Raw genomic sequence first — 12,500 nt, 5'->3', positions numbered from 1 at the left:
CAAACACACCCACACACATACACACAAACAAACACACACACACACAAACACACACACAAACACACACACAAACACACACACACACACAAACACACACACAAACACACACACCCCCAAGCTCAGAATCAAACGTCAAGCTATGAGACAGAAATGTAACTATTCGTACATCTGTGAGGGCGGGGCATACACGCTCCCTCTCTGTCAATCAAGGCGGCGCTGGACGATCCCGAGCATCTCTGTAAACACTTCCTGTATGAAGTAGAGTTTTCCTCCGTGTGCGTTTCCTTACACCGCCCTGTAACGCAGCAGGAGCAGGAGATCGATAAAGGGACTGGATTTAAACATCGGCGGAAGAAAAGGACTTGGTTATAAGCCTCTATAACACATCTATTACACATTATTAACGTCACATGCAAAGCTTTGACCTAGCTAAGTGAAATTCCTTAGAAATTAACTAGCACGATTCGTTCAGCTTTTAATGTTTAGACGCTTCTGATCAGTTCGTGACTGTCACGTTTAGCACGAGAACAAACCAGACGTCGGCTGGAAGAATGACGGAAAGAAAGGATGCACTTTTGTTTTTCTCCCCAGGACAGAAATGACAACGATTGTCTGCAAAAACTGGCGAATAGTAAAGCGGCTGAACTACGGAACACGGCGGCGTTTATACAAACAAAAAAAAGGAAGAGGGGGAGAAACGTCAGCGAATGTCGGACACCTGACGACGTCGGGGCGAGTTGTGTTTTTTCCCCCCCTGAAGTTTTCTTTGTGAAAGCTCTTTCTGTTATCTGGTGAATCTTTAGTCTTTCGCTGCTCTCATATTACAGACAGGTTCTGCAGCCCAGGTTCTGTTTATCGAGCGAAAGAGAAAAGGAAAGTGGAGAGAAGAGACAGAAGCTTTACACCTGAGTACTGAGAAAAGAAAAAAAAACACAGATCTTCACTTCAGGCAGTAAAGATGAACTCGCCTGTGAATCTAACACACACACACACACACACACACACACACACACACACATGCTTAAACACACACAGACACTAAAACACACAAACACACACACACACATGCTTAAACACACACCGACACAAACACTAAAACACACAAACACACACTCTAACACACACACATGCTTAAACACACACCGACACAAACACTAAAACACACAAACACACACTCTAACACACACACATGCTTAAACACACACCGACACAAACACTAAAACACACAAACACACACTCTAACACACAAACATTCTAAAACACACACACACGCTTGAACACACACAGACACAAACACTAAAACACACACACACTAACACACACTTCAACATTTCCCTGAGCAGCGCCGTTGTTCCTACGTGCCTCAAAACTACCACCATCGTTCCTGTCCCAAAGAAGTCTATAGTGTCCTGCCTCAATGACTATCGTCCCGTTGCACTCACACCCATAGTTATGAAGTGCTTCGAGAAGCTCGTCATGAGGCACATCAAGACCCAGCTACCACCCTCACTGGACCCCCTACAGTTCGCGTATCGTCCAAACCGCTCCACAGACGATGCCATTGCCACAGCTCTCCACTTAGCCCTCACCCACCTGGACAATAAAGACACTTATGTACGAATGCTGTTCATAGACTTTAGTTCAGCATTCAATACAATCATCCCTCAGCACCTGATTGGGAAGCTGAGCCTGCTGGGACTAAACACCTCCCTCTGCAACTGGATCCTGGACTTCCTGACTGGGAGACCTCAGTCAGTCCGGATCGGGAACAGCATCTCCAGCACCACCACACTGAACACTGGAGCTCCTCAAGGCTGTGTGCTCAGTCCACTGCTGTTCACTCTGCTGACTCACGACTGTGCAGCAACGCACAGATCGAATCATATCATCAAGTTCGCCGATGACACGACCGTGGTGGGTCTCATCAGCAAGAACGACGAGTCAGCATACAGGGAGGAGGTGCAACAACTAACTGCCTGGTGTAGAGCCAACAACCTTTCTCTGAATGTGGATAAAACTAAAGAGATGGTTGTGGACTTCAGGAGAGCACAGAGTGACTACTCTCCGCTGAACATCGACGGATCATCTGTAGAGATCGTCAAGAGCACCAAATTTCTTGGTGTTCATCTAGCGGAGAACTTCACCTGGTCACTCAACACCAGCGCCATCACCAGGAAAGCCCAGCAGCGTCTCTACTTCCTACGAAGGCTGAGAAAGGCACATCTCCCCCCCCCCATCCTGACCATGTTCTACAGAGGGACCATTGAGAGCATCCTGAGCAGCTGTATCACTGTCTGGTTTGGGAACTGCACCATCTCAGATCGCAAGACCCTGCAGCGGATAGTGAGGACAGCGGAGAAGATCATTGGGGTCTCTCTTCCCTCTATCACAGACACTTACACCACACGCTGCATCCGCAAAGCCAACAGCATTGTGGATGACCCCACACACCCCTCACACACACTCTTCACCCTCCTGCCATCTGGAAAAAGGTACCGAAGCATTCGGGCCCTCACGACCAGACTGTGTAACAGTTTCTTCCCACAAGCCATCAGACTTCTCAATAACTGAACTGTACTGCACTGAGCACAACATACACACACATCATCTGTATGGACTGCCCAGGCAGGACTGCACAGACCTACACAAAACACACACACTGACACATCATACTGTTTACATGCTGCTTACAATCCAGCAAACTGTTTACATGCTGTTTTGCACACCTTTCCTGCTGTTTTTGCACAAACTGTCCCAACATTTCAGCCGTTTTTGCACATATTGTACAATATCTCAGCCATTTCGCACATACTATATAATATTTCAGTCATTTGCTCGTTTTTTTGCACAATTCTATATATTATCCCAAGGACCTGCTGCTAAGAAACTGTGTTCATTCTAATGTTACTGCACGAAATATTGTTTGAACATTCAGTATTCACATACAGTATTAACACTGGTCGGTCGGCGCTGTTTCTGTTACTGTTTACTATTTATTGTCTTTTGTGTACTGCATTTTTTGTACTTTTTGTATTGTCTTGTAACTTTGTGTCTGCACTGTCTCTTGTCCTGCACTGTCTTGTCCTGCACTGTCTTTTGTCCTGCACTGTCTTGTCTGTCTTGTTTGTCTTGTCCTGCACTGTTTGCACCAGGTTGCACAGTTGCACTTTATGTGGCTAAGACTACTTACAAGTCTTTAGCCCTGTCTTTGTTTTATGTAGCACCTTGATCCTGGAGAAACGTTGTCTCATTTCACTGTGTACTGTAACAGCTATATATGGTTGAAATGACAATAAAAGCTTCTTGACTCTTGACTCTTGACACAAACATTCTAAAACACACACACTTAAACACACACAGACACAAACACTAAAACACACAAACACACACTCTAACACACAAACATTCTAAAACACACACACACACTTAAACACACAGACACAAAAACTAAAACACACAAACACACACTCTAACACACAAACATTCTAAAACACACACACACACACTTAAACACACACAGACACAAACACTAAAACACACAAACACACACTCTAACACACAAACATTCTAAAACACACACACTTAAACACACACAGACACAAACACTAAAACACACAAACACACACTCTAACACACATTCTAAGACACACACACACACAAAAGCAGCATGTGTGCTTTTTTCAGGTTCTGTGGCCTGCAGTACAGCGCTGAATAATTCTCAGACGTCATTCACAACACGACCGGTCCTTTTGTATATACGTGTGTGTGTGTGTGTGTGTGTGTGTGAGAGAGATAACCCTGTGGTGTCTGAAACCCACAGTCAGACCCTAATCCTGGCTGTGTGGACTCCAGAAACAAGCCTGGATTACAGGCCCCTAATCCCGCCCCGTCAATCTGGACATCTTTTGTTTAAAGTGCAGCTAAAACCAGCTCGCGCAGGTCTGCGCTAATCCGCGGGACGTGCGTTCGCTCTGCAGGGCTCCTGGTTTTAAAGCCAGTTAGCTAAGAAACACACTTTTGGGTATTTTGCAGTTTTTCTGTATTATTCTGTATTATTGTGTTTTAAGGGAAGTTGTTGGAGGAAGTGTTTATGCAGCGCTGATGGAAGGAGTCTCCGGTTTCAGCTGTAACGCTTTCAAGGCATCTTCGGGACTTGACGATTTGGGTTTCCTCGGCTACGTAACAACCTAAAATTAAAAAGTATGATGTTTAAAAAGTCTTAATCGTGCCGGATTCCAGGCTGACGGTTTTCCGACAGACAGGAAGTGCTTCTGGTCGTAATATTTCTAACGAACGGCACAAAACAAACGGCTGTGGAGTCGCTCAGTGTTTATGGATCCGATTTCACTCGTGTGACACGTCAAACGTCCTTCCTTCTCACACCGTGCGACGTCAAACACGTGACGTGAGCGCCGTGCTTCTGTATAGCGCCTGGGTTTTGAAAGATTCGTCGGTTCGTTGTTCTGTTCGCGGTTGTTTTGCGTCTTCTAGAAAATTAAAAATGCAAAGGTAAAAAAAAAAGCCTTGGCCGAGGTGCCGTGTGCCAGCGCAGCTAAAACGAAAAGGCTTTTGTGGCAGCAGTGACCAGATTTTAAATGCAGCTGGATCAATAAATAAGAGGGGGCTGTACAAGCACAATCTCAGAGTGTCTTCGAGCATCTCTCTGTGTGAGTGTGTGCGTGTGTGTGTGTGTGTGTGTGTTGAGGGAGTTGAGGAAAAAGGAGGAGGGGGTCAAACACTGCACGTCCTGCAGACAGCTGTCTCAGTGCAGTAAATTCTGCTCATCTAAAAAGCGCCAGGAAAAAAAAAAATCCCATCTCATTTCTCTTCCTCCCGCTCTCTGTTGTCTCCCTCCTCCATCCCTCCATCCCTCCACACAGGAGGAGACGGCGTTCCTGCCGTTCCTGCAACCCTCTGCTATTTCTGCTCAGGATGCAAATATAGCGATAAGCAGGCGAACAAATAGGCCAAACTACTGGCATTTCCAGCTCGGGCTCCATTATCTCAGCAGGGACGCTGGAGTGTGTGTGTGTGTGTGTGAAAAAGAGAGAGAGAGAGAGAGAGAGAGAGAGAGAGAGAGGCCCGGCCGGCGCATGAGCAATACGTGGAGAGGACAAACGGCACCGGAGAGATAACACAACACCAAAACAAAAAAAGAAGTCAAAGCACTCCTCAAAGCCTCGTTTAGGAAAACAGAGAGAACGCAGAAAGAGACAGAGAATAAAAAAGAATGTGTGTGTGTGTGTGTGTGTGTGTGTGAGTGAGGGTGTGTGTCTGTGTGCTGACCAGAAAGTATGAGATCAGCATCAGTGATTAACGAGATAGCATGAGAAAAAAAAAAAGAGGATGAAAGGCGGTGAGAACTTGAGCTCGACACATGAAAGACACAAACAAAGCCTCGCTGTGTGCAAACGCAAAACTTCCTCCGAAAAAAAGTCAAAGGGAAAAAAAAGAAATAAGAAAGAGAGAGAGAGAGAGAGAGAGAGAGAGAGAGAGAGAGAGAGAGAGAGAGAGAGACGTTACTGCGCCGTGCATGCTGCTCGTTTAGCTCTCCTGCCGTTTTCTTCCGGGAAGAATCAACCTTTTCACCTTGTCTTTGAAAAAAAACAAGAACCCGGGCTGCCTACACAAAAATAACCTTGGGTTTCGTCAAGGAGATTCTCACGTTGAATGATAAACAGAAGCCCAGGGGACGCCGGGGCGAGAAAGCAGCTAATTGCCTGCAACTGAAAGTCGGGCCCTTGCGCATCGCTCGTTTCTTTGTGTGTGTGAGAGAGAGAGAGCAAAAAGGAAGTTTAGTGAGCGTGGGGTTTCTGCTGCACCTCCGGTCCTCGTTACAGTCGACCTAAAGGTAACGAGGAGAACAGTTCGCGCCGCAATTATCGAATCCGCTTGCGACTCGCTCGGGTCTTTATGATAATGCGAGCGCTGGTAGAGTAAACAACACGACCCTGTAAACTGCACGTTTGTTTCAGGAACGCTGCATTTCTACTTTATAACGCGTAGCGAGCTTTAACGTGAAAAGCGTGCGGATCGTAAACTCGGAAACGTGTGCGCGCACGTACAAATGACCCTCTGACCTGCAATCGCTTATCGGTTACTATGACGACGTGACAACATACTAATTGGTACGTAACTGTAACGTGAGCGTGTCGATATTGGAAACTCCGCCTCCTCGCGCCGACCCCGTTGACGCCTCCGTTCCTTTTTCTCACTTACGTTTTATCCAAAAGCCGTAATGTACACGGTCTAACTGATGAAGTGGAGGCGCGTTTATTAACGATCGGGTCGGTTGTTTAGACGTCGTCGTTGATGTGAGCTGAATCCGTGTGCGCTAGGAAAAAGGAAAAAGCCCGACGGCGCCGTGCTCTCACCCGTCTCTTCTGATCGCTTCTTGCTCTGTCGAGCACGGCTCACTCGACTTGGCCTAATTTTTGGTTTCTGTGCCTTAAATCTGTCGCTGGTTCCGTGTGCCAAGGTGAGCCTCACCACATGGCGCTAGTGTGTTAGAGAAAGATTCGGGTTTTGAGGTTCTGAGACGGCCGGCTGTGCTCGGACCGCGTCGGTTTACGGGTTACAAGGACCTCGAGTGTGCGCTGTTACTCAGGCTATCGCACACTCACACACACTCACACACACAGAGCCATTGGCTTTCTCGGTGCAGATTTTTCCTAACAGACTCGTCTTATCGCCAGTCCGGGATTAGATTACCGTGCATATTGGATTGTTTATGGCGGAACCGCACAAAGTTACCGCTCGAAACACAACTTCTACCACCTACGTGTTTAGCACTAATCAGCTTACTAACCCTGGATTTGTTCGCTCCAACGTTCGAGCTAATTCCTGGACGCTGGAGGGGTGCAAGCGAGAGAGATAGATAGAGAGAGAGAGAGAGAGAGAGAGAGAGAGAGAGAGAGAGAGAGAGACAGAGAGGGCGTCTTCTTTCTTGCATAAAGGCCTAACTTTATCAGTATCCTGACAGGAAAACAACATCCTGCTCTGAATGTGCGAAGCAGACACTCCAACTCTCAGACACTTTTCTCTCTTTCTTTTTTTTTTTTTGTTATTTTTTTATGTCCGCCACAGCCAGAGACATTTCGTGGCTTTGGGTGTGCTTCACAGAGCACAGTATGAGATCTCTTCAAACCCCAACAGCACAAACAGGTCCTGACAGATTTGTTCTCCCTAATTCGCAGTAAAGGAAACAGCACGAGTGTATTAGAGGTCTTCTTCTGTGTGCTCAGCTGCCACACACACTCGCACACACTCGCTCACTCTCACACACTCATGCTCGCACACACACACACACACACACACACCCAAAGAAAACGCCAACAATAGACACATTTCTAATGGAAGAGGAGAGTGGGTGAGACTGTTCCGTTTCAATTCACTGATACCGCTAATGGCTTCTTAGCGGTTCCATGAAATCAAGCAGCTGTCAAGTCGATGCATCAGGAGCAGGAGGAGGAAGAGGCGGCATTCCCACAAGAGAAAAGCATCGCGTCAGGATGTTTGCCTCAACATCTGCTCCCCTGCACTCACAGCTTTTTTTTTTCTTTCACAGCAGCACACATCCAGACAAAGAGACGGAAGAGTGAGCAGCTCACCTCCACATCCGACACCAAAATTCTGTTAAAACGCCACTTTCTTTTAAAGGATCCGCCCGTATTCGGGGTTTCCACACCGGCCCGTGACCCCTGACAGGCAACGAGACACGGTCGTGTATTTAATGAGCCGCACATGAAGAAGAAATGTTCCCATGAGCCGGTCATATGATCACGTTACAAGAGTTACAAGTTCACAAAGTCTGAAAAACGGAAACGCGTCCGCATCCTGTTTGACGTCCTGCTAACTTTAGCACGGCTTTAATAAGCCAAAGAAAGAAAAAAAAAAAACAGAAGTGAAGCGCCGGATGAATCAGACTGATCAAACTGTAAAGATAAAGCAATCGTGACATGAGAGAAGGCGTGCGAGAGCACGAATGAAAAGGTGTAAAATTGAACAGCGTTCTGGTCGTTCTGATCGAAAACACAAAGGTATAAAGGAAATCGTCGCCATCGCTCGAATTCAAGACGGCTTATAACGGAAAAGTAAAAAGGACAGAAATAAAACGGATCTGTAGAGAAAGTAATGAATCGTCAGATCGCCGGCGCATTAAAAGCACGTTTCTCACCTCTGCTTTAGCACGGAGTGAGTGTGTGGCGTTCGTTTCTTTGTTTATTGCTATCTTTTTGCGAATAATAATAAAGCTATCTCGTGACGTGGTGGAACGCGTGGCGTTCCCGCTAGAGAAGGTCTGCGTTCGTGTTTCTGACTCGTCACGTAAGTCGTCTGTTTAGAAGGTAACAACGATTACGTCCTTCTTCTGCGATCCGTCCTTTCCAGAGTGAGCGAAAAAAAGGGTCGTTTTCTAAATATAGATTCAAAACAAAATCTTTTTGGGTTTTTTTTTTTTTTGTTTTTTTTAGCTAGTTAGTTATTTACAATGGAATTATAAACAGTTGTATAGTTTGCCTTGTCAAAACATGCTGTTATAATAATGACGCTAATTATGTTGTTAAGACGTTTAAAACGTCCGCTACTGAATGACGTCATCACGGGTGTGGGGGGGTGAGAGGTGTGTGTGTGTGTGTTGGTGGTGTGTGTGTGTGGGGGGGGGGGGTGTTTGTATTGTGTTGGGGAAATAAATAATCAGGTTAAAACGCAGCGCTCGAGCGCTTCATGTCCACCTGTTAAAAAAAAAAAAAAAAAACGGATCTCTCACAAGTGACTGTTTTAAACGTGAAACTAAATATCGATAAAACTTAAAAATAAATAAATAAATATATTTTTTAAATCCGTCAGAAAAACAAAACTAACTCGCACGTCGTATATCGTCTTTTTTTAAATTTTATTTTATTTTATTTATATTTTTGCGTAAACTCGATATGACGTCACCGACACTAAGACGTTTCCTTTCATTTCCTAAAAAAACTTTTTAAGTTTTTTTTTTTTTTTTTTTTTTTTTTTAAATTAGCGAAAGATCAAACGGAGTTTTTAAAAAAAAATTAAAAAAAAAAAATTAAAACCAAGATGGCGAGAGGCTTGTTGTTTAGAGGGCAGGAGAAAAATGGAGGATATTGTAATATACACAAAGGGGATAAATTTCAACAACTCGGCCAGGCGGCAGCTGCTTCTCTTTAAGGAAGCGACCAAGATAAGAGAGAGAGAGAGAGAGAGAGAGAGAGAGAGACATACACACACACACACACACCACACACACACACACAAACCAATCCCACCGCCTTCGATAAGAGATATTAATCGCTGTAAAGTGATTATTTGTGTATTATAATAAGCCCAAGCTGTACTAACGTGTTGTCTTACACCTTCAGAGTCCTCAGTGATTAGCGGTTAGCTTTCTGCGTCCCTCAGAGAGACGGACATTAAACACAACAGCGGTGTCTCGTCCTTCAGCTCCATTCACTTCACTTCACTTCTCCTCAGTTAGCCACTAAAACTGTCCGCAAAACTAAACTAAACACAAAACAATTTACGGTCAAACATCGAACGTTTCGGCTCCCGACACAAAAAGCGGATAAGATTCCTGTCATCGAGTCACTTCACTTCCAGCGTCGCCGAACAACAACAACAACAACCAACGGCGGCTGTTGCTAATTCGTAAAGTTGCGCGAGCCTCGTCGGTTATATTTAAATATTTAAAAACATTAATTGACCGTTAAACCGCCGTTTTTCATAACGACGGTTTTTTAAAAAAAAAACCCTGAAACGCTTAAAAGGACGCACGCGGTCATGTTGAAAGAAAGTCGAGTTAGCTCCGTCGCTAAACACACACACACACTCACACACTCTCACACACACACTCTCTCACACACACACACACGCAGTAACACGTACACACCATGTAACAAATAACCGCTCGCGCGATTAGCACGTTTAGCAGCAGCGGCTTCTTCTTTTCTTTAAATACTTTAAACTTACCGTCAGTTTTCCGATAGTTAGCTTAGCGACGCGTTAAAAATCCACCTCGTCCTTCGAACGAACACTTTTTAGATCTCGGGTTTGGTGTTTTTCCTTCTTCTTTTTTGTGTTGAGAGGCCGGTGGAGCTGGAGATGATGAAGAAGGGGGAATTGGGCAGTAATTGAGTCTCCGTGTGTGTGTGTGTGAGAGAGAGAGAGAGAGAGAGAGAGACTCGGTGTGTGTGTGTGTGTGTGTGTGTTAGTTACGGACGGCGGATTGAAGGAGACTCTCCTCTCAAAGGTTTTATTCCGCTTCACTTCAAGGAATCAAAGTGACGTCACTCGCCGGGTTTTTGCCTCATCAAACAAACAAACAAACAAACAACTTTGCTGGATTTATCTTTAAATAGATAAAAAAAAAATACTAGAAAGCAGAAGTAAATCGTTTGCAGTGTTTTCAGACAAACGGTGGTTGAATTCTCAGTGAATTTGTGGACTGTGAATGATAAATAAAATAAATAGATCGATAAATAAATATAAACACGTGGGATTTTGTGGCTTTTTTTTGTTTGTTTGTTTTTTTAAGAAATAGCAATAAAAGATAAATAAATACATTTTGGTTACAAGACAAATGTCTATGTAAGTAAACACGGCTGATGTGATGGAAACGGGACTGGAACGAAAGGCGGTTGACTCGTTAAAGGTTAAAGGCTAATCTGGAAACTAAGAGGCATGTCGATTATTTCCGATTCACAGAATATGTAACCGTTCTACGTCGTCGTCGTCTCGATTATAAACGGCGGTGTTTCCTTCGTGTTAAGTTTAACCCGTTCGGTTCGTGTTTCACGCTCGTTCACCGATCGGTTGCAACGCTGACGTATTTTTCATCATCGTTCATCATCGCAACAATTCTGTAAATTCGCAAAAACCTTCGTATCCTACTTCAGCTCTCGAGTGCGTGTAAATTTGTACAGACTAACAAAAAACGGCGACTTTGTCTGCATCCGTGACTGCACTTTTATATCTGGAATACAACGACGTTAAAAGCGGTTAAAACGACATTATAGCAGCGATGTTAGCCGACACCGTTATCCAGAGCGGATAACTTTGGGGTCTCGATCAAAAACACATCCTCATGCTACATCACTAATTCAAGGACTAAGAGCACCATGGAGAACTTTTCATGAAAACCAGGCGTATTATATTGCGTTTCATAGTTTATAACGTTATTATTACATTATTATTAATATCATGGGTTGTAATATTTTATTAGCATAGCAGTGAAGAAAGTTAAAATAGCTTCCACTTGTATTTTTACCCTGGGTGCTCTTTTCGTCTTCCTAGCTGTCTGTGCACATGACCTTTTATGGAGTTTTGTGGGCGTCGCTACATGCAAATGAGCTGAATCAGTGGCACACTTTGTGATCAACATACACACGTCTATAAAGGAGATCCACATTTATACGAAACTTTTACAAATCTGGAAATTGTAGCTTGGTTTTGACTAACGCGAACACTCAACTTTACTAAAATATTCCTAAACGAGACCCAGTGTGGGAACCGATATCATGAAAATGTGAAACGAACCTCAGACGTGACTCCTGAAATCTTTCAGCACGCCTAATTTATCAGGTTTAGCATCAAGCTGATACCACAAATATCCCCTGCGTATTATTTTCTGGCACCAACTCACACACTCCACTTGCCTTAGCGATGCGTTCTGCTTCGTTCTCTTATAAACACTGCGGCGAGTTTCAGACTGTCTTCTTAAATGAAGTATGTAATAACAGTTTTCTGGAATTATTGGATCAGGATTTAGGTTAATACTGCGGTTTAGGATAGTTGTTTTTTGGAATGTGATTCTATGTGAACTGATATCGTGGAAACGGCATTAAAACAAATCTTTTGACACATGGGTTTAATCCCAACCTGAAAACTAAGCACCAGATCGTTAAATCTTTCATTTTGGCATCAACGTGATGGCAAAACCATCTCAGGATTATTATTTTGTGCCAACAAAATGGAGGCTGTAAGCAGCAATGCATTAAAAGTCTTCATGACTGAACACAGAGTAAATCAAGGTACTGTGTGTTCATTTACTTGACACTGGGAGTGTTGTTGGTGCTGTTGCTGGTGGTGGTGGTGGTGGTAAAAATTAAACGAAGGGGGACATTTTAATTTACATTTAAATGTAACCTCTCCAGACTAATTGTGTAGGTAGTACATACCTACAGTCTGGTGATGTCTGAGCGTCATATCCGGTGGATGGTTGTGAGTTCAAATCCCACCACGACTGAACTGCCGGGCTCATGAGCAGAGCCCTGAGCTGTAGAAAATGAGATAAACCTGAGACTCTCTGGATAAGAGCTTCTGCCAAATGGCGTAAACACAGAAGGTGACACGTAAGTTTATCGCCCGAGCGCTGCTTTGTAAAATGGCTGTTCGTCATCGTCTTGACATGTGATTTGACCTGATGTGTTTTTTATCTGAGGTGCCGGTACACAGGGGTCTCGCGAAGCGAACATAGTCGTTTTATC

The 12,500-nt window shown here is 44.3% G+C and overlaps 1 protein-coding gene across 4 annotated transcripts in view; it reads right to left on the bottom strand.

Annotated features, from left to right (window-relative positions):
* Positions 1-10,243, bottom strand: part of baz2ba (bromodomain adjacent to zinc finger domain, 2Ba) — an 86,384-nt gene extending 76,141 nt beyond the window's left edge. Inside the window, exon 1 of one of the 4 annotated variants that reach the window (XM_060868937.1) lies at positions 9,985-10,243. Coding sequence is in view for 1 of the 4 variants with exons in the window: in XM_060868932.1 (XP_060724915.1) it covers positions 167-168 (2 nt within the window). In the remaining 3 variants the exon portion in view is untranslated. Of the gene's footprint in view, positions 1-166; positions 288-9,357; positions 9,828-9,984 lie in introns of those variants that run through there. The other 3 variants (XM_060868939.1, XM_060868938.1, XM_060868932.1) reach the window with 3 other exon arrangements.
* Positions 10,244-12,500: the final 2,257 nt, after the last annotated feature.

This window comes from Tachysurus vachellii, chromosome 4, assembly GCF_030014155.1.
Source record: "Tachysurus vachellii isolate PV-2020 chromosome 4, HZAU_Pvac_v1, whole genome shotgun sequence".
NCBI lineage: Eukaryota > Metazoa > Chordata > Actinopteri > Siluriformes > Bagridae > Tachysurus > Tachysurus vachellii.
The sequence above is the reverse complement of the archived record's forward strand: the minus strand, read 5'-3'. Positions and strand labels throughout refer to the sequence as shown.